This window comes from Arvicanthis niloticus, chromosome 20 (genome assembly GCF_011762505.2).
Source record: "Arvicanthis niloticus isolate mArvNil1 chromosome 20, mArvNil1.pat.X, whole genome shotgun sequence".
Lineage (NCBI taxonomy): Eukaryota > Metazoa > Chordata > Mammalia > Rodentia > Muridae > Arvicanthis > Arvicanthis niloticus.
In genome coordinates, this window is record NC_047677.1 from 15,588,896 (window position 1) to 15,611,702 (window position 22,807).

Consider the following 22,807-nt stretch of genomic DNA (forward strand, 5'->3'; position numbering starts at 1 on the left):
GCAAAGAACTTACCTTACACTGGAAAGGACGTTAAGTGAAATGGAAGTGTGCGATTAGTTACAGGGTTTAAGTTTTTAAGTGAGATCAGCTTGGTTAAAACATCACTCAGAATATTGACTGTAAACTCCATTTTAATTTTGAGCCAAGTTCACAACCTGAGATCCTGGCTGTGTGTCCACAATGGTCTGTGCACTGTCATCTCACTCGTGGGAAGGAAGAGCCTTTTGGAGAAAGCCTTGCCTTTATTTTGAAAATTTTGAGTGCTCAGAAACCACCAACTCACCTAAAATCCAGTGTTCGTTTCTTTTGCTAGTTGGTTACATTCCCTTGGATGGCCCAACATATTTTCAAATTGATCCCCAGCAAAAATTGATTAGTCACCCGAAAACTCAGAAGCAACCTATCTGTTGTGCAGGGGCGTGGGGAAAACCGAGGTGGGTAGGCACAATGCTCCGGCTCAGAGCAATGCCCCTGTTTCTGACACAGTTCCAACCGTTCCCATCAGCGATTTGGCATCGCATGAAAAAAAAAAAACAAAAAAACAAAAAAACAAAAAAACAAAAAACCTCCCCTTTAGACCCTAAGTGCCGCACCGCATTCCCCCTGATGTCCTCCTCCCAGCAGCTCTCTGGTGTAACTCAGTCACAGCTGTCCGTTCCTCATGTGTCATCTACGAATCAGTGTTTGTTAGTGTCACTGCTTAAGGATAGCTTTCTTGTGACGTCGTGATTCTGAGCAGACTTCTTTCAAGCCACAATGCTCTGAGCTGCTTTTGGCTACTTAACCCACTTTGCATATTGTGCCATTTGTAGAATAAAGTAGCCTTTTATACTTGAAGTTGATTTGAACTCTGAAAGGCAACACCTGAACATCTCACAAAACTGGATAATTACGGCTGATTGTGTTTTTCAGGTATAGGTCACAGGAAATTCATTTGGGGTAAAGTCTGTACGAAGCTAAGGAATATGCAGCTCCCCTGTTGTAGGACTGTGTAAGAATTATTTACAGTTAATACTTGCATAAAGGTTAGAAAGGTTGATGAAGTGATATTTAGTTTTGCTTTACTATTCACTGCATGTCAGAATGTAATTATGACTGATTCATGAAACTGTCTTAGAAACGAACCATCTTTATTAAAATGCTGATCAAGATAAGAGCTGACAGTAATAAAGAATAGAACATTTTAGTCTTGTTGCTTTTGAATGATTGCTAATTACCCCAGAGGTCACGTATAGTGCTTGGTAGGATTCATTGACATTATTTCTTTTAAGTCTGCTGTTTCAACAACATCTGAGCGTGAAGACACAAACTGTGCACAGTGAACAATAGTTTGGCCAAGTTCTCCAGGCTCCAAATGCCTAAGACATTTGTTTTCCTACTATGTGAATTTACTTTTTCCTCTGTCAAAATCATCATTATACTAAGGGTGCTTGGCACAAAATACTTTGTGTGTGCATTTGCTGTTGACTGTGTCTGTATCTTCGTTTCCCGTTTTTAAGTTGCATTATACGTAGGCTATTGAGACAGCGTTGTCTCATTTTATATGTGCACATAAAATTAACAAAAGCCAGACTATACGTTGGCCCATAAATTAGAATCTGTAGAAAGGCTTCCGAATGCATAATTAGAATATATTCTTACTAACCATAACTAGTGCTTAATTTACTTTTTGGGTTTTATTAAAAAAAGAACTTTGTCATTGTCTTCAAAGATGCATGAGAGTCTATATATTCTATTCTTTAGCCTAAAATGCTCGGTAGGATACATATATTAGTAAACGTTGGTTATCTGGTTAAACTCTCTCATAATATCTAAAGTAACCTTTAAAATTCTTTATAACCCAAAGTAGCAATGTTCGTGCATGTTCGTGCATGTGTGTGTGTGTGTGTGTGTGTGTGTGTGTGTGTGTGTGTAAACCACACAACCCTTCCAATCATCTCACATATCTGTGTAGTTTCCATATGGCATAAAAACCAAAAGCTTCCATAGGTCACCTTTAAATTGCGCTGTCATTTTCTTTAAGATTGTCCAGCTAGCAGCAGAACCAGGTTTATTATCCAGACTTCTGTTCTTTACTGAGAATTTCTTCCACCAGACCATGTTGCACAGTGTGTGTGTGTGTGTGTGTGTGTGTGTGTGTGCTCATTATATTTGCATATCTCTTACATTACAACCTTTGGGTAGAATGCATTCTTTTGCATTTTTTTCCATCTTTGTTGTATGGATGTGGAATCTGCTTTACTCACCTGGCCATGGTCTTCTAGCTGGTTAGTTGAGTCGAGTGAGACTATACGTTGGCTCATAAATTAGAATCTGTAGAAAGGCTTCCGAATGCATAATTAGAATATATTCTTACTAACCATAACTAGTGCTTAATTTACTTTTTTGGTTTTATTAAAAAAAGAACTTTGTCATTGTCTTCAAAGATGCATGAGAGTCTATATATTCTATTCTTTAGCCTAAAATGCTAATAAATAAATAAAATTTATTTATGCATAAAATAAATAACTAAATCTTTCAAAAACAAAACTTGTTTTGTTTTGTTTTTGAAAGATTTAGTTATTTATTTTATGTATGAGTACACTGTTGCTGTCTTCAGACACACCAGAAGAGGTCATCAGATCCCATTGCAGATGGTTGTGAGCAACCAAGTGGTTGCTGGGAATTGAACTCAGGACCTCTGGAAGATCAGCCAGTGTTCTTAACCTCTGAGCCATCTCTCCAGCCCACAAAACTTGTTTTTAGCTAACAGCTTAACATTACTCCTCAGTGACTTTCTTTGTTCTCATTCTTGTTTTTTGTTTTGTTTTTCAAGACAGGGTTTCTCGGTGTAGCCCTGGTTGTCTTGGAACCTACTCTGTAGACCAGACTGGCCTTGAATGCAGAGATCCACCTGCCTCTGCCTCCCGAGTGCTGGGATTACAGGCCTGGGCTACCATGCCCAGCTCTCAGTTTCTTTTAGTAGGAATAACTATTGGATTGACTTAAGTTGTTTCTTTCCATCTTCAGAGAAAAGAATTAATGATCAATGGCAGAGAAAAAGTTGAGCAAATGAAATGAAGAAAGAGAAGAAGTGGAGGTCAGACTTTCAGAAGCTCCATATTGGATACCATAGACTATTACTCAGCAAGTGTACAGAGAAGATCAGAGGCCGGTTTTGAAGCTAAATATTTTATTAGGATTCAGTTAACTCCACGATTTCTGAGCATGACTCTAAGAACTATGTGCTGTGAACTTTGCACATTTCCAGTACAGCCAGCGAGGTATTGTGTTCTGTTCATGTTGGTGGGCAAGTTCTTTCTTCCCTTGGTTATTTGTATAGAAGAAAAAAATCCTTTAGGTAGATTTTTGGTTGTGAATAATCTAGGTGTTTTTCAAAGCGACATTTACTCTGGGAGGTTCCTGTTACCTGAAAGATATCTTGTACAGTTCCTTTTTGTGGGAGAAAAAAAAGGTTAGTTTTATGTTTGGTAGGACAGTTATTCCAAAACATTGTCTCAGGTGTGTGTTAGAACCTCTTTATACCTGTCCTGTGTCACTTTACCTTCCTGTTTGCTGTCAGGATTGAGGACACTGTTTGTCCTGGATAAAGTCAACAGCAGTAAAGACTGCAGTGTTAGCTACAGTTGTGCACTAAGACAGAGCAGGCAACACGTAATGACTGTGATTCCAGTAAGACACGCATCTATCAGCTTCTTCTGAGTAGTGCTTTTAGGGCACAATACACAAAGTGCTTGAAGGAAGAACTTTTTTCTTATAAAATTTTATTAGTGGTAAAGAAATAGTTCCTGGGCTTAACAGTGTAACCATGATGTGTCTGTGCGCGAGCATATTTACTAAATAACTGAAGCCCCCTCGTCCCTCTTCCGTCTCACTGTTTCACCCACCTTCTACTCTACCTCATGTCTCCTTCCCTCCTCTGCAAGAGTCACTAGGAAATCTTAGTTTAAAGTATTTTTGTGTAGATGCATGTGTAGACATATCTGTATGTATGCTAAATATATAGTTTTATTTTGTTGTAAATTAATGGGATTGTAGGTATGTCAATCTGAGTTGTTTTTAAGAGGCTGTTTTTTGTTAGTGTGTGTGTGTGTGTGTGTGTGTGTACATGCATGCTGTAGCACATGTAGAGGTCAGAGGACACCTTATAGGAGTCAGTTCTGTCCATGTACCATGTGCTGCTGAGCTTAGAGTCAGGTTCGTAGGCTTTGAGATAGGTACCTTTACCTGCTGAGTCATCTCACCAGGTCATAAATTAACTCCTTCCAATTCTGGAAAAAACTATTTTAATGGAATTTATTTGTTTATTTGGGGGAGGGGAGGGCATGCCATGGCACAAACGTGGAAGTCAGAGACAATTTTCGGGGGTCCATTTTCTTTTTCCATCACGTGGGACCTGGGACTTAAACTTGGGTCATCAGCCTTGGAGGCAGGCACCTTTACCTGCTGAGCCATTTTGCTGGTTCATAAATTAACTCCTTACAAAATGATTGCAGTTATTATTTTGATCCCTCTGTGAGGATGTTAGAAGTTAGAACTCCATGGTTTTGGAGTGTCAATGGGCCGTCTTCTGTGTTAAATGGAAACAGGACACCTTACAACTAGAAACGCATGAACTCTGGGTGCCTTTTCTCCTCAGCTGTTTCCACTTTTCTGATGAACAGAAACAGCTCTTCATATTAACTTTAGAAATCTTTGTTTTGCTTTTTTACCCCTGTGATAAAATAATTTGAATGGTGCATGTGTTAGTCCTACTCCTGTCTACGGTATTACAAAATACCATAGAGTATTTTTATATTGAAGAAAAGTTTTGCTTGGGTTCTTGGTTCTGGACCTGGGTTTATGGGCAGCATTTGGTGAGTGTCTTTTGGCTGGTAGATTCTGAGATAGTGCGTGTATTACATAGCAAGAGACTGGTGCCATGCTTGCATATATGATGCGTGCTGTGTACATATCCATGCTGTACATGTGTGTCTTCTAATGTCAGTATCCAGCCATGGGAGCTCAGTTCCGGTGACATGCACAGTCCCAATTGCCTTCCAAAAGCTCCATCTCTAGATACTAGTGAGATTAATTTTCCATCTTTTGATAACTCCGCATTAGGGATTAAACTCTAACGAGGGAAGAATCAACCAAACTGAAATATGTATGAAAATCCCATTTTGAAACCTGTTACTTTCTAAGCTAACTTTACAAATAAAAACAAAATACATGGACAAAAGAAAATAGCATTGCTATATGACTTCACATTCACCCAAATTACTGACATCATCAATCAATCAATCAATCAATCAACCAAGCAATCAATTGCCACTGTATGATTGTAGCAGCATATGGACAAGATTTTGTCACTTCTTACTGGATCACCAACTTGGCCCAGGGTCTGAAATGGTTTTAAATGGCATTCAAGGTTTTATATAGCTGGTTTTAGGTTTTCTACAGTTCTTACTGATAGTTTAAATATGATAAATACTGCATTTTATGAGTCCAAATATTTTTACATTTTATTTATTTTTATTATATTTATTATATTTATTTAGTGTGTGTGTGTGCTCTTTTGCCTGCATGAATTTAAGTGCACCATGCACATACAGTTACATCAGAGGCCAAAAGAGGGTGTCAGATCCCCTGGAACTAGATAAAGGTTGTGAACTTCCATGTGGGTGCTGGCAACCAAATCTGGGCCCTCTACAAGAGAGCAAGCTAGTGCACTGCACTGCTGAGCCTTCTCTCTAGCCCCCAAGTGTTACAAAAGAAATCAGTTTATCTAGACTAGAAGACAGAAAGTAAATCGTTAGCATTCCAAATAAGACCTGGTTGACAACAGAGTCCCTCCAAGCTGGTGCCTCTCTTCTGTGGACAGTGACAGTGGTGGTGTCTGAGGTGTTCTTCAGAGTTCTGACCACAGAGACACTTCTTCAGTGCTGTGTGTGGAGTCTGGTCAGCCATCCCACCAACCTCTGGTGCTTTGCCCTTTTGGAATGAATGGAGGCTTGGCTACCTTGAAGGTATTAGCGACATATGTAAAAATTCATTGCTTCAGGAGAAGAGTGGACGCGTGGACACCTCAGTTGTGCTCACAACCCAGCTCTGTAAGTGAGTCTGCTGGAGTGTGCGTTGTTGAAATCCCTCTCCATACCAGGCCAGCTCAGCACCAAGGCCGTCTTCTGCCCATTCTGTACGAGTTCCTAGTGGCTTATTCAAGTTCCCTTCATTGGATGCTCTGACTTTACCAGTGTGTTGTTCCTTCATCCATTCAAATAGTTCTTTTTTTTTTTTTTTTTTTTTTTTTCTTTTTTTGGTTTTTGAGACAGGGTTTCTCTGTGTAGCCCTGGCACTCACTCTGTAGACCAGAAATCTGTAGAACTCAGAAATCCACCTGCCTCTGCCTCTGCCTTTGCCTCCCAAGTGCTGAGATTAAAGGCATGTGCCACCACCGCCCGGCTTACTTTTTTTTTTTTTTTTTCCCATGAAACTTGGGCAGAGTCACACGGGGAAAGCGGGATTCGAACTGGGAGAGAGAACGGGCTCACCCTCTGCAGGGGGATACCTTAGCCGCTGTACCACCCCTGGCTTGCTTCAAATAGTTCTTGACAACCCAGATGCTTTCTGTCTTTTGCTGCCACATAGAAGAATGATGTTGGTTTTTGTTGTTATAGTTGTTGTTTTATCCACATGTAAACAAGGGGAAATCAAAGGCAGTTACAGTGACAGAAACAACTTAAGGGGGGGCAGGTTTATTTTGGTTTATATTTGGTGATCGAGATTTCAGAGAGGTTTCAGTTCAAATTGGCAGAAAGTCCTGATGATGGACCAGGACACAGGGCAAGGCTTAAGTCAGGGTCAGGTACAACTTTCCAGAGCCTACTCCTAGTGACCTCACTTTCTAAAGGTTCCACAGCCTTCAAACCTGCCACAAGCTGGGTACCAAGGACTCAAAGCATGAGCCAGAAGGAGACACTGCACATTCAAGTCATAGCACCCCATACTTGGAACCCCAAAGGTTCAGAGCTCTCTCACAGTGCAAAATGACTTCAAGCCAGCTTCAAAAGTCCCATAATCTTAACAGATCTGACACTTCTCAAGAGTTTAAAATCATTTCTGAGATTCAAGGCAATCCTTATAAAATCAAAACTACAAGTTCCATACTCCTAATCTATAGTGGTACATAGCAAACATCCCCAATCCAAGAGGGAGGAATGGACAAACAAGAAGAAAAGACTGGACCAAAGCAACCAAAGCGAGGCAAACAGTCAATTCCATAGCTCCCTGCCCAGCATCCTGGGCACACTGGTTATGATTGGATATGACCAGCCAAGGCCACTCCATCTCTACGGTCCTGACATTTTCAACACATGGCTCCTCTCTTGGGCTGGTATTGCTCAGTGCTGGTCCTGGGCTTCCCCACCATTTCTTTGCTCCCCCTTTGAATTAATACATATTAATTATTTATAACGGGTTTCATCAAGACATTATTGCACTGCATGTATTGTGTTTTTATCATAAACTGCCTCACCCCCCACCCCACCAGCTCCTGCTGACCCCTTCTCTCCTGCCAGCGCGTCCTCTTCTACTTTTATGTCCCCCGATTTTTAATCTTTTATTTTAATTTATTTGCTACCTCACTGGATTTCACTACAGTTGCATACACGAAACTTAGAAGCATGGGGCACCTTCCCCCTGGCTACACCACTGAAGTAAATGTATAAACTCTCAGAGAGGGGTGGGCTCTTCTGAGCTCCTCCCTGCCCACGACACGATGTTAGTGAACCCAGTTCTATGTAGAGCTTTCACAGAAGTTCACAGCCATTTCCCTCCCTTCACAGCCATTTCCCTCCCTTCCTCTCCCCTTACATTCATGGTGATCCAGGGTGATGGCCCCTGGTCCCTATAGGAGATGGTATAGATACCGTACTTACGGCTGAGCATCCGACAACAGTCACTTACTCTCAGTACTTTATGTGGTGTGGGTCTCTGCAGTTACCACTGCCCTTGTCTACACACACAGGGCACCTGCATTCAAACTATTTGCGGTTTTTAAAATTACTGAGTGTATGATTTCCTTAGAACTTTTAATACATCATTAGGTTTTTTTTCCCCATGAGACTCAGCGAGAGTCACGCGAGAAGTAGAGACAGCGGGATTCGAACTCGCAAAGGTGGGCGGATGCTTAAGGCGGGCGCCACCCCTGGCTTGCTATATCATTAGTTTTGCTTGGCTTCCTGATGTGCTCTCCTCGACCCATCTCTCACCTCCCTCCCCACTTTACGCCCCCATTTCAACAGTTTCCCCCCCCTTTCATATCAAATGTGGTCTGTGACCCCTGTCTCTGCAGCTCTAAGAAATTATTTCAGTCTTCCTGTATTCATTGGGATGTGCACTGTGCTATCTAATATATGATCTAACTCTAGAGAAAGATGCGAGGAAAAGCTATAATCTGTGGTATTTGGATGAATGTATAGAAGTTCATAAGGTCCTTTTGACCTATTATGTCAGTCTAACTATAGTGTTTCCATTTACTTATTTATTTATTTATTTATTTATTTTTGATTGAATAACCCATATGTTGGTGGTTATAGCGTGCAGAAGCCACCCACCATTGTGGAGTTAACCTGTAACCTTATATCTTGTAGAATTTGTTTTATAATGTGGGTCCCCCAGTGTTTGGTGTGTGTATGTGTAGAGTTGTAATGTCTTCTTGAGGGGTTGCTCCTCAATCATGATCAGGTGACCTTTAAAAACCCTCTTCTCACTAGTTTTGTCTCGAGTCTCTTCCCAGGCACTGTGTGGCAGTGCCTGCTTGCATCCCTGCTCCATCTGCCTGGATGCCATGCTTCATCCTTTTACCCTAAGGTGGTGTCTACCTGTGGTGAGGTATGATTTTTAGAGGCAGAAAATAGACGAATCCTGTTTTGTTTTGTTTTGTTTTGTTTTGTTTTAATCCAATTGGCTAGTCTATGTCTTTTGTTTCAGGGAATTTGGGCCATTAATAGTCAGAGTTAGTACTGAGAGGTGTAAGCTACTTTTAGAAAGGAGGAGAATTTCTGAACCAGCTTATTGAGAAGTCAATTTCCTTTATTGCAAAATAAAAGAGAGATAGAGAAATTACATGACTAAGTAATTGGCAGCGGAAATAAATTTATCAAATTGGAGATTTGCCGATGGTTGGGAGGAAAAGAAAATGGTGGGTAGCCTGAGGGAAACAAAACACCCGAATCCACCAGACTGTCTAAGTGAGATGCTCTCACCATCATTAACTGCCCATTCTCCTAGGAAGCAGCTTGCAGCCACAGCTCCTTCGTGTTTGTTAGGCAGGTCCAAAATAAGTGTTGAAGTTGGCAGGTACTTATTGAACTGCCAGTGCACATTTTGTGATGTAAAACAGTGTGGCATATTTAATGAAATATACGAAGATTCCAAGGAAGCAGTCTCCATGTTTAAAATTCAACTGTAAGGGGTTGTGGAGTTAGCTCAGTGGATAGAGTGCTGGCTGTGCAAACGTGATGGCCTGAGTTTGTCCCCAGAAGCCATTTAAAAGCTAGATAGGAGTGATGGCTGCCAGTGATCCCAGGAGCAAGCTGGCTAGGGTCACTGGTACAGATCGGCAATCTCCGGGGCCAGCAAGAGGGCATACCTCAGAAAAGAAAGTAGAGAGTGGGCAAGGAAGACACTAACAATAACTTCAGGCCTTGACACTCACAGACATGCTCATGTATACCACACACGCATGTATGTGTATGTGCATGTATGCAGACACACACACACACACACCAATTGTAAGCTAGTGGTGGCACATGCCTGAAATCTCTGCATTTAGGAAGCTGAGACAGGTGGATCCCCAATTTGAGCCCATGTGGGCTAAGTAATGAGTTCAAGGCTATCTCAGGCTACATGGTGAGATTCTGAAATGAACAGACAGGTTTATTAATTGGGAGCACAGCAGCAGCAGATAAAGAGGGATGTTTACATGCCGCTGGTGTGAGCATGGATCAGCACAGCCATCGTAAGAAGCTGCTAATGTCCACCGCAGCTAAGCATATTCTTACTGTGCGGTCGGTCAGTCGGTTCCTGTTGTAGGTCTGTCTGACAAGAGTGTGGACAGAATACAGCAGAAACCACAGGCAAGAATGCTTGTTGCTATATTATTGGTAAAGCTAAGCAGCTGGAAGCCTCAGCTGTCCATGAACAGTAGGACACGCTGCGCTCTGTGGTCCATGCCTGTTTTCCCAGCCTCTGGAGGTGGAGGAAGGAGGGTCAGGGCTTCATGATCATCTTCATTATATGGTGACTTAGAGGTTAGCCTGGGCTACCGGAGACCCTGTCTTAAGAAACCAAAAACTAAACCAATAAATAAACAAAAAAGTAAATAAATAGAACCACAGAAGTATGACTGCTCTGGCAGACTCACAAAGAAAATATGATATGGCAACAGATAAATTAGTGACATACGAGCCTGGGAGCAGGGATCTCACAAACATAAAAGAAGACCCCTTAAAGGAGTGCATTCTGTATGGTTCTGCTACATAACACTCTAAAACCAAGCCAGATCCTTTGGAGCTGGAGTCATGGTCCCTGTGAGGAGGTGGAAGGTGACACTGGACTGCAGAAGTCCAGTGATGCTTTGTCCTCATTGAGTGTTGGTGTGGCATCTTAAAGGCAAAGGGTAAACAGTGCAGGAGCTTATGTATTCAAGTTTTGTTTTGTTTTGTTTTGTTTTGTTTTGTTTTGTTTTTTGAGACAGAGTTTCTCTGTGTGGCCCTGGCTGTCCTGGAACTCACTCTGTAGAACAGGCTGGCTTCGAACTCAGAAATCCGCCTGCCTCTGCCTCCCAAGTGCTGGGATTAAAGGCGTGCGCCACCACCGCCCGGCCTGTATTCAAGTTTTTAATCACTGTTGCTGGAGAGATGGCTCAAGTAGGTAGGAGTGCTTGCTGTACAAGTGGGACCTGAGTTTGGGTCCTTAGTACTTGCATAAAAATCTAGGTGCTTCTAACCCCAGCAGTGTGGGAGATGGAGACAGGATGATCCGTGGGACGTAGCACCCAAAAACCAGTGCGCTCCAGGTTTAGGGAGAGACTCTGTATCAATGGAGTTAGCTGGAGAGTCATACAGCAGGATACCCAATTGCACCTCAATTTTATACACACACATGCACAATATGCACATGCACACATGTACACACAATTGCACATGGACACACACACATTCTTAAGCTTTAAAAATGGCAGGACGGGGGGATGGAATAGGGGTTTTCTAGGGAGGGGAAATGGGATGGCATCTGAAATGTAAATAAAATATCTAATAAAAAATTTTTAAAAAGAGAAATGGCAGGACATAGTTTATCTTAAGTGATACTTAAGCTGTTGTAAACCTGGGTCAGAAAGCTGAAAACATGTCCACTTGTCACTTGTCTGCGCTTGGTGAAGACATGTCCACTTGTCACCTGTCTGTGCTTGGCTCAGTTTCTCCCTGGTACTTGCCACCTGCTCATGGAGTTCTGTTCTTAGCATAAAAAGGTAGTATAATATTCATAAAGCATTACTGTGTTTATACCTATGCTTAATTTTTCTCATGAAAGTTTTAAGATATCAAAACTGAGTTCAGAATCATGTATACAACCATCTGTTTCACGTCTGTTCTTGGAGACAAGGTCCCAGACTTGCTGTGTGGCTGAGTCTGGCTTTACTCTTCCAGCTCTCCTGCCTCTGAGGAATGACCACTGGAATTGTAGGCATGTGACACCACAACTGGTTTTATGTGGTGCTGGGGATAGAACCCAGAGCTTCCTACACACTAGGCAAACACTGTACCACTCGAGCTCCATCCCCAGCCCTCAGTTCCTGTCTCTCATTGCATTTATGTTCTGTGTGTGTGTTTTTGTGTGCCTGCTTAATAGTAAGAATGGAATGAATCACATATTTAGTTCAGAAAGATAAAATTTCAAGAAGAATTAAGCAATAAGAGGTGTTACAATATTTTATTTTCTGAAACAGGACAGTCTCAGTCATTTTTCTTTTTATTTGTTACTTACTAATAGGTAAAACCAACCAAAAGCTCATGGTTTCATCTCTCAACTTTCTATTTAACACAGTCACCTAGGTAACATAAAAACTCATCTTAGGGGGCTGGAGAGATGACTCAGTCATTAAAAGCACTGACTGCCTAAGCGGTGGGGGCACACACTTTTAATCCCACCACTTGGGAGGCAGAGGCAGAGGTAGGTGGATTTCTGAGTTCAAGGCCATCCTGGTCTACAGAGTGAGTTTCAGGACACAGGACTACACAGAGAAACCCTGTCTCAAAAAATACCAGAAAAGAGCAGTGGTTGCTCCTCCAGGGACCCAGGTTCAATTCCCAGCACCCACATGGCAGCTCACTGTTGTAACTCGAGGATCTGACTCCCTCATATGGTCATACATGTAGGCAAAACATCAAAGCACATTAAATCAACCAACCAACCAACCAACCAACCAACCAACCAACCAACCAATCAATCAATACTTGACTTGTGCTGTTATTTCCCCACTCTTATTTTTCTTTGATTTTACAGTAAGCTATTACTTTTTAAATGAACTGTATGTGAGGCATCTTCTCAGTCTTTTCCTTAGAGGTTAGTATGTTGTGGTTTTAAAACGTTTCCCCACTGTGTGTTGTTCCTTCATTCACACTGGAAAAGCATGAATGCTTTTCGCCTTTCTAGTCCCGAGGAAGGACCTACCTAGCACCTGGCACATACAGGTTGGGCCAGTGCTGCTCCTCTGAGCTCTGGCCTTAGCATCAGACTGGGGGGCGAAGGAGAAGCTATAGAAAGCCACTCTGTGAGACGCCCCGGTCCCTAAGGGCTGACTGGGTGGTCGGAGGACAGTGCTAGTAGCTGAGGTACAGTGACTTTCCTTCCCCAAGTCAAAGGCCTTTGACTTGTACTCACGGCTGCACGCAGTCTCCTTCCTGTCCTCCCCAGATCTTCCTAATCGCATTTTAGATTATTTAATTGTATTTGTCCTTTGTACATAAATACACAAACTATTTGAAAATAAATTTCACTTGGAGGCTGATTGGTGTAGTGTTTATGCTTGAAAACCAGCGCTGTTAAGAGGGCTCGGGGCTTGAAAAGATACCGGGAAATTAGGGGATGGGGTAGAGGGTAGATCCTTTAGGTTCGTCTTCGACTTGGAGAGCGTGCAGTTCCCAGCTCTGACGCCCTTCTGCAAAGCGCTTTGAAGAATCTAGGCTAGTGTAAGTGCAAACAATCGGAAGATTTGACGTTTATTTTTCCTCTAAAAATATAAACTGGGAGTTAATCTCTTGCAGACAATTAAGAGCTCACATCCCGGAGCTTTGGTTACAGATCTTAGCTGCTGATTAGGTATTCCTTGGTGGTGATTACTGAAAGTACAAACGCAATCATTTGCTGCGGCTTAATCACTCACGTTTGAGAAGTTAGCTACCCAGAAAGAGACCGAAGCTTGTACAACTTCCATTAGCCTTATTTTTAATACCGAAAAAAAAAAAAATAAGGAAAGTAAGAAAAAGAGAAAAAAGGAGAAATTATGGCTAAATTGGGATTATTGGGTCAGATAGGATAAATTGTAGTCAAGAAGAGATACAGAACCTGGCAAACCTATGGCCCTGAACAGACTGGTTCCCTGTATATGCTGTCTGCAGTGGAGGGAACAGATGAATGGCTGCCCTGCCCACAGTCCAGTATGGCTTCCTCAGAGAAGCAGAGGAAGACCGGCTCTTGAAACATGCTGGTGGCTGAGCCCTCGCTATCACAGGAAGGGCAAAGGGGAGGATACATCTCTTTCCTCGGGTTTTCCACAGTATTCAAAGTAGAGAGGAAGCGAGACAGAGGTAGGGACCGACAGATGGGTATGGCTTTTATTTTAGTTTTTAACAGGTCCTGTGAAGCCAGGCGAGAATGGGATGGTGCGCTTGCGGGACGCTACGCTTACGCTTGCACTTGCGCTTGCGCTTGCGCTTGCGCAATGCTGCACTCCTTTCTGCTGTGATGGGTTACAGGCAGTTCTGAGAGTGAGGCGTGGAATGGATTTAAATGATAAGCCCTGGGTGATTATGAAGGCAGTTAAGAAGCCATAATTTTGTTAGGTTCAGGGGCCATTCTTGGAACGTGTGCTGCCAAGGCTCAGCTGTCTGATTCCTTCAGAGGTCCAGCTGCATGGAGTTTATTTTAAGCAAAATAAATGTACAGTGGCAACTATATACTCCTAATACTGCCCATGTACCTACCCTCTAGTCTAGTTTTCTGGATCTCTGCTCTTAAGTAAAAAGATTGCCTAGACTACACAGATATGTCCTGAATAGACCTCAGTCCGTCGCGAAGAAACCCCTCTGGCTCACTGGTCACCCTGAGGATGGGTTCTTGTTGCCACTATGGGTGGTCTGCCTTGGGCCGTTGAGAAGGAGCCCTGTGCCTATATACAGCAGTGCACCTCGGGAGGAAGAAGGATGCTACCGCCCAGCTGTGCCCAAACTGTATGTTCTCGTGATTCATTGGTGGACAGCCCATGTCTGTAACACGTGCAGGCTTAAACACAGTTACTTCTTACAGACTTTCGTTTTTGTGAGCTCAGCTGCTCGCCCAGCTTCCTCAGCACCATGGTGAATGGCCAAGGCTGAATAGCTGGGAACTGGTCAACATGTGGTCTTCACGTTAGTGCAGATCCTTGTCAGGATCTTTGCATGGAGAGCTTGGGTTTTCTTGTAGCATGGTAGCCTCTGGGCAGTTGGGCACTTACCTGGCATTTCAGAGTACCTGAGGAAATATACCAATTACCAGCTAAGAAAGTGCTGGGGTGTCATGTCAGGTGTTTGGTACCTATCATTATTTCCAATTTTTTCTTCTTTTTTCCCTGGTACTAGAGACTGAGTAGATGGCCCCCTGCATCTAGGCAAGCATCGTATCACAGAGCCGTCCCTTGGCCTTTTTGTATTTTGTGTTTTGAAATAGGCTCTCCCTAAGTCGCCAGGCCCAGTATTTTGGAGTTTGTTTGCAGGGTCTGTCTATGCAGCATTACCTACTGTGGCACTATAGCTAGGCTGTTCCTAAATGCACAACAGTCCTCATGCCTCAGCCTCCTGAGTCCTGCCTGGAATGACAGCGTGCCCCACTGTGCCCAGCACCTGGGATGACAGCATGGGCTGCTGTGCCCAGCATTTCCACCTTTCTCAAGTAAAAGATTTGAGGGAGAGATCACAGGCCCTGTTTCTTATTGGTTGACCGTTCTCAGTATCTTGGCCTAAGAGATTTGAAAAATGCAATTTTTATTAATAAAAAATAATAAAGTCATAAAGATACTTTTTTATCAAGTTTTTTTAAAATTTAGTTTTTGTGTTTAATACAAACTAAAAGGACATCCCATAAATATTTCTTGACATGTCCTAAACACCCTAGTTACTCTACTGCTCAGTGAACATATATATATATATATATATATATATATATATATATATATATATGTGTGTGTGTGTGTGTGTGTGTGTGTGTGTGTGTATGTGTGTGTGTGTATGTATGTGTGTGTATCTGTGTGTGTATGTGTGTATATGTGTGTGTGTGCATGCGTGTATGTTATTTACATATACATATCCAGCCGAGAGGATTGAAGAAAAGATTATTTGGGTAAAAAAGGGCTAATGACACAGAATGATACAGGTTGAAGGAGGCCTCTAGAACAGAAGAGAACACTGAAGCTTGATGGCTGGAAGGAGGGATGAGGGAGTGGCAAATATTTAGGATGAAGGTAGGTCTGGAGAAAGTATACTTGAGTATGGCCATTTGGTGTTAAATGTCAGCACAGCTGTCTCTCAGACTACCTTTCCTCCACCTCTGTGCTGAAGTATTCTTTCTGGTAGCCCCGTCTTCTTTTCCCAGAGTAATAGAAATTGGCTATTCTAAGAATCTCAAATCTCAAGTGTAGGTACTTGGGGAAATTTACTGACAGCACAGATTTGGCAAAGCTTCAGAAAAACTTAATACAAAACTTACTTTTAAATTATTATTTTATTGTCATTGTATATATTTTGTGAAGGAGGTGTCACCTGCCAAGGACCAGCCTTGGCTTGGAGAGGGTTCCCAAGAGAAGGTCAAATTGTGCAGTACCAGCTGACAGCCTGTTTTCTGTGGAGACAGGTTTCCAGACTGCTCTCTCTTGCAATTCTGATAACTCTGGATAGCTCATCTCTTGCAGATCAAAAGCCCAGTCTTTTATTCACCTATCAATTCAGTCATTACCCCAAGCTTCCCTTTGATTATCCCATGAATCTGCATACCAAGACCCAGACCCTTAGAGACATGTGTCTTAGAGACAGCCACATTTTTTTTTTTAATGTTGCAAATGAATTCAGAGATCTGCCTTTGTAAGCAAAGACAATGAGCTAGCTGGGTGGGATCCTGTGCTGAGATTATCATTTCTACCACACCTAGGCTCAAACTAGCTCTGTTCCAGGCTGATCTTGAACTCAGGAATCTGCCTGCTTTTGTATATTTCTGACAAGCTGGCTCATAGTGCAGGTGCCTCTGTTTCAGGTTCATGAAGCCCTTCATACAATTCATATTGTATCCTTATATTTTGCATAGTTGATAAATTAATATATTTTTGAACTAATAGTTTCAGAGATTTTTTTTCCACAGCCTTAAGGGCTGTCCTAAAGGTCTCAGCATTTACTGTTTAGCTGAGACATAGACACACCCTTGTTTTCTGGACTCATGCTGCTTCTAACTATCATGGAGTCATTAGCCTTAGCAGGGAGATTATTTCCTGAAGGGAACAAGAAGTAACATACATACATATATATATATATATATATATATATATATATATATATATATGTGTGTGTGTGTGTGTGTGTGTGTGTGTGTGTGTGTTTGTGTGTGTGTGTGTGTGCATGCGTGTATGTTATTTACATATACATATCCAGCCTTATGCCCACAGCAACAACTGACACCATGGAGGCCCACGCCCTGCTGGCTCTGTCCCAGGGCAGAAACTGTGCCATGCCAGTCCTTGCATGGACAAGCTGGACTTGGCAGTATTTAATGTTGCAACTTCAATTTTATGAATTTTACATGAGTTAAATTGTTTTCTAAGTTCATTACATTATTTTATTGAAACATCTTAGGAACCCCCCCCCACACACACACATACACACAGATAGATATACATACATATACACACACATGCACACACATTTCTTAGGGATCTTTTGTTTGTTTTTCACTTGTCGGGATCGTTTTTTTCCAAAGCATTTTTTAAATTTTATGTTTCTAACAATGAAACACAACAAAATAAAGTATAATAAGGTAAAACTGGAAGACCCCCAAGAGGGGAGACCCTCACTCTAGTCTCAGGATATCATGGCCACCCAATAACTCGCAAGACATCAATCTCGATGCAAACAGCAAGAGGCTTCATTTCGGGAATCAGCCGGCTGAGGTGGAGACACATAATGAGGAGTGTCCACCCCAAGTGCAGAATGTGAGGGGTGTTTAAAGGAAAACCCACAAAACCTGGGGGGTGAGGGGGAAACCAAGGAAGAACACCATAAAATAGTGGAAAGTCCCAACCCATTATTCAGTCAGTCATGTGGGGAACACCCTGTACATGCTTTTCTCGGGAATTTAATCTTGCTCGACTATCTACTTTGTGGTTGGCCAGTTCAAATGAACCTAGAGCTCATGAACTGGCTGACCTGCATTTTTGGTTCTGCCTTTTTGTGGTCAGCTAAGTTCCTGGAACATAGCCAGCCTGGCTCCACTTTATCTGCTAGGGGTCTCAAAAAGTTTCTATTCCTTTCAAACACACTTCCAAAGTTGCCCTCTGACTTCTATATACATCCTGTGGCATAGTTACCCACATACACACACATTCACATACATAATAAAGTGAAATTGCAAAAGGAACAAATCTATATAACTCTAGATTCACATTTAGTTCTTACAAAACCATCACATCAAAGTTGGATAAGGCAAACTGTCAGAAGGAAAAGAGCCCCAAGATCAGGCACACGGTCAGAGACCTACACAGTCACACACTCAGGTGTCCCAGAAAAACACAAAGCTGAAAGCCACAGTGTACACGCAGAGGACCTGGCGCAGACCTGTGCAGGCCCTGTGCTTGCTGCCTCAGTCTCTGTGAGTTCATACACGCTTTGCTCAGTTGATTTAGAGGACCTTGTTCTCCTGGTGTCTGCCATCTCAGGCTCTTAACATTCTTCTCTCTGTAGCTCTTCTTCTCTGAGCTCTTAGGGGAGGGATTTGATAAAGACATCAAATTTAGGGCTGAGTGTTCTAAGGTCCCTTGCCCCTGACCCGTGTGTGTGTGTGTGTGTGTGTGTGTGTGTGTGTGTGTGAGAGAGAGGGGGGGGGGAAGAGAGAGATCTGGCTGAGGGTCTCTGTATTTGTTCCCATCTGCTGCAGGAGATGCAGCATCTCTGATGATGGCTGAGCAAGGCACTGATCATGAGTATAGCAGAAGGTCATTAGGGGCCATTTAATAATTCTTATTTTTATTGTTTTTTAAAGACTGTTTATGTGGTATTTGCTTGGTATTGGCCCTGGGCTATCTAGTCTCTGGTAACTTGGTCATCCAAGCAGTGTTGGGTATGGGTACCATCTCATGGAAGTGATCCTTAAGTCAAATCTATTTCTGGTTTAAAAAAATGTTTTTGTGTGTGTGTGTCTGCATTATAGGAATATTGCAATACGGTCCAGCTGGATTCTGGGGTAGATTATCGGAAAAGGGAACTCACCCCTGCAGGAAAACTCTACTACCTGTAAGTGTTCTTTTTGTGTGTGTGGTTTTTAATTTTGTAAGCTTATAATTTAATGATTTATCAGGAAAAAAAATTAAGAAAATAAGTGCTTTATTAGAACCCAAAAGACTAATCTGAATTTCATAATTTTTTTAAACAAAATGTTATGATGTTAACTTTTTAATACTGCTTTAACCATTTGTATTTGCATCCTTTCTAATGTGTGATTGGGTAAAGCCTTAATTATGTTTTTGGGGAGGAAATGACAGATGGTCAGGAAAGTAATGAGCATCCCCTCAAAAGAGGCTGTGATATTAAGAGACTGTCTTTCATGCGCTAAAGGAATTAATTATTTGTGGACGTCTCTGACAAGTGTTCCATCCCCGTCCCCCCCCCATTGTTGCTGTATTTTGTTAGACAACCTGTCTCTATTTACTGTTGTTGATTGATTCTCATGCATAGCTGATATAAAATGTATCCTATATGCAAATACAACAGGGTATATCTTGAAGTCCTTTAAAAGACTTTCCTGAGTAGGAGCACTTTATAATAACAGATGTATCCAACACATGCAGTCATTGCTAAGAAAACAAATGCAGTTTGTTTGAAAATGTCACTTGTGAGAACCCCGGGCAGGAAAAAGTGCTTTCTAGATGCAACCGTTATTCAGTATCTGCCAACAGTGCTTGGCGCATAGTGGGCTCTCGGGAGCTACATCCCAGGGATAATTGTAATTTAACTAAAGGGCATGTTTCTGGTAATTTAAATTTTGATGACAACGTGCCTAGGAGAGGTTGAGAAAACTTCTTGTCTTTGCCGAGTTGTAAGCAGAAGTACTTATTGTTTTTGAAGCAGAAATTAGCCAGGAAAATCACATAATTAAAATTGCATACTTTATAGCATACCAAAGGGACTGTTGCAGCTTATATTCAGATGCTGGTGATTACTATAGATGCTTCTTCATCTATCCTTAAGTACTTAGTTTTTAAAGTACTTTATAATTTATAACAGTTCTCTGAACGCTGTTTTCTACTTTCATATGGACACTTTCTTCCCAGTTTCTTTTATCTTGAGGTTTCTTTTGTTTTTCTGATGTTAGTAACCTTTCCCTGACTTGTGGCTTATTTCGTGTTGTTTCCAAGTGGTATTTGTCAGTAAATGGTTATTTCCTTTATTCCTTTTTAACGGAGTATTCCCTGTTTTTAGGCAAAGTATTACGGAAAAGTTAAAATATTTCTTAGTGAATAATTTCTTAAGGGAAGAAAATGGGCTGGGTCCTATGGCAGTCGGCAAAGTGCTCACCGAGAAGGTGTGAGGTCTGGGATTCCATTTCCAGCAGCCACGGAAAAGCTGGATGAGGCAGCATGGATCCATTCACCCAGTGCTAGGGACGTGAGACCTGAGGCTCTAGGCTTACTGGCCAGCCAGCGTAGTCAGATCTCTAAGTTCTAAGTTCAGTGAGAGACAGTGTCTCAAAAAATATAAAAAAGATGATTGAGGAAGTTACCACATACCGACTTCTGGCACATGCATGCACACATGCGTGTATGCGCATGCGCGAATGCGCACGCACTTGCATATGCACATGCCTGTGTCCTGACGTCCCTGTCATGGTGCAAACACAGTCTCAGTAGGGGTTTCTTGAGTTAAAAAAAGCTGCCTTTGCTGGAAGCATAGATATTTTACCTAACCTTGGGGTATCCAGTTCTTTTCCTTATATAATCAAAGTGATTTTATTTTTTTAAGTTTAATTATTTTTATTTACTTTTTTGTGTGTATGTATGTGTTTACATGTCTACATGAAAATTCATGCACTCACACACGTTTCTCAGGAACATGTGTGGAGGTCAGAGGCACAGCTTATGGGACCTGGCTCTCTCTTACTGCTAAGTGGGTTCTGGGGATCAAAATCAGGTAGTCAGTCAGCTTTAGAGCAAGTACCCGCTGAGCCACCTGATCTGCCCACAAAGGGAGGAAATTCTAACGCAGGGAAATTTCTCAGTTTCTAAGACATGCAGTGGGGAAACACAGACCTAGGCTAACATCTTGGAGTCCAGGAAACCAAGATGTACAAGGGAACTCTGAAATACGGCAGGGTAGGAGGCTCAGGGTGTGCCCCTGGTTTCCTCAAATGAGCCCGCAGGCAGTACTCTTTCACGGCCGAGTAAGAGAAAATCCCCTTAGGTCATGACAATAGTTTTGCTTTAACTGGGTTTTTATTTTTTATTTTTGTCTTTCTTTTTGTGGTATTAAAGATTGAACCCAGGACCTCACAGAGATTAGGCAAACAGTATACCACTAGACTATACCCAAGCCCTAGTATTTTACTTATTATTTATTTTTAAAGACTTACTTTTATTATTTTAAATTCTCTGTATGGATTTATCTGGTGGTGGCAGGTGTGTGTGGTGTGTGTGTGTGTGTGTGTGTGTGTGTGTGTGTGTGTGTGTAGTGTATGGAGGCACCCTATAGGCCAGAGGTCTAGGTTCCCCTGGAGCTAGAATTACACACAGGTGGCTGTAAGCAGCCTGAAATGGGTGCTAGGAGCTACGTCAGGTCCTCTGCTAATGCAGCCGTGTCCTCTGAGCCGTCCCTTCCAGCTCCTGGACTTTTGTTTTGAGACTCTCACTCAGTTGTCTGACCTAGCCTTGAGTTGCCTTTGAGTCCAAGCAGGTCTTGAACTCGTGAGCTTCCTGCTTTATCCTTCTGAGCATCTGAGATTACAGACTCCCACACCCAGCTTATTTTATAGAAAACCTGTCTAGCTTTCCCTGTGTAACAGACTCTTGCGTGCTGTGCTATTCTCTTTCCCTGTCTAAACACGTTTCCCTCTATTACTCTCTGGACAAAATCTGTTTCTAAATCTATAGGTCCAGACTACTCCCCTGTCGATTTTACTAGAGTCCAACTGCCTGACAAGCAGAATCCTAGCTTCTCCCTCAGGGATAGCACTTACTGTCAGATTCTCTTGCAAAAAAAAATTTCCCACACATGATTGTTAATTCAGACGAGATCAGTGGATTCTGGCTGGAGGGGTGGGGAGACTAGAAATACTCACTAACTCAGCGCTTCACTACATTCCCGAAGCAATGAAAAGTGTCCCAAGCTCGAATCCAAACAATACAAAAAATCACCAGGGAGTTCATTCGAAACAGCCTGCAAAGCTGACGCAGAGCAAGGTGGACAGTTCAGACTATTGTCTGCCTCCTGAGAGCTGACTCACACAGACATTGCCTGTTTGCTTGCCGTCCATTTCAGTTGGAGTTTTGTGTATGTGTGTTCAATGTGTGTGCTTGTACCATGACACGCCTGTGGAGGTCAGAGGGTGGTCCTGGGCATCAGCCCTTGCCTTCTGATTCATTCAAGTCAGGGTCTTGTTTGTTGCTGAGCTGCATGGTCCAGGCAAGCTGGCCCTCGAGTGTCCAGTAGACTGCTGCCTCCACTCCCCCAGTTGCTACAGGAATGTTGGAATTACAGGCACACACCCTCGTAGACAGCTTTACACCACGTTCCAGGGATTCAAACTCAAGTCGCCACGCTTGTGCAGAAAGCATGTTTGTCTTTTGAAACATCTCCCCAGCCTTTAGAGTGTCTTTCTTAGTAGGTTCCAGGGTGTTTCGTTTTGTTTTTAACTTATCCCAAGTAGTTTTTAGTCCTAGCTATGCTAAGCTTAGGTCAATGTTAGCAAGTTGCCAGCAACAGAGAATTTGAGTGTAAATGCTCAAATTTGCACCTGGCTGGAACCAGCCCGCCACTGTCCACTGTCCTTCTGCAGTAGCTGTACCTGTAGTCCTCAGACAAGCGCAGTTTCTTTCTGGATTCTTGCTGAGGTAGTCTGTTAAAGCCCAGGCAGCTCCATTAAGCTTTGGATTTCCCATTTGTATCTGGGTAGCCGCTCGGACCACTGACTTCTTTTGAACCTCATGGAGCTTGGTAAGTGTGACCTGTCTCACACTTACCCAAGAATTTACTTGCCCCAGATTAGCTCTTTGGGGCTGGTAACAGGAGAGGGTATCACATTTGTATATGCAGTGAA

At 42.4% G+C, this 22,807-nt stretch overlaps 1 protein-coding gene across 6 annotated transcripts in view; it reads left to right on the forward strand.

Annotated features, from left to right (window-relative positions):
• Positions 1–22,807, forward strand: part of Afg1l (AFG1 like ATPase) — a 164,638-nt gene that overhangs the window by 96,790 nt on the left and 45,041 nt on the right. For all 6 annotated transcript variants that reach the window (XM_034524248.2, XM_076917230.1, XM_076917232.1 and 3 more), the window contains one exon: positions 18,710–18,792. In XM_034524248.2, the coding sequence (XP_034380139.1) occupies positions 18,710–18,792 (83 nt within the window). The remainder of the gene's footprint in view (positions 1–18,709; positions 18,793–22,807) is intronic.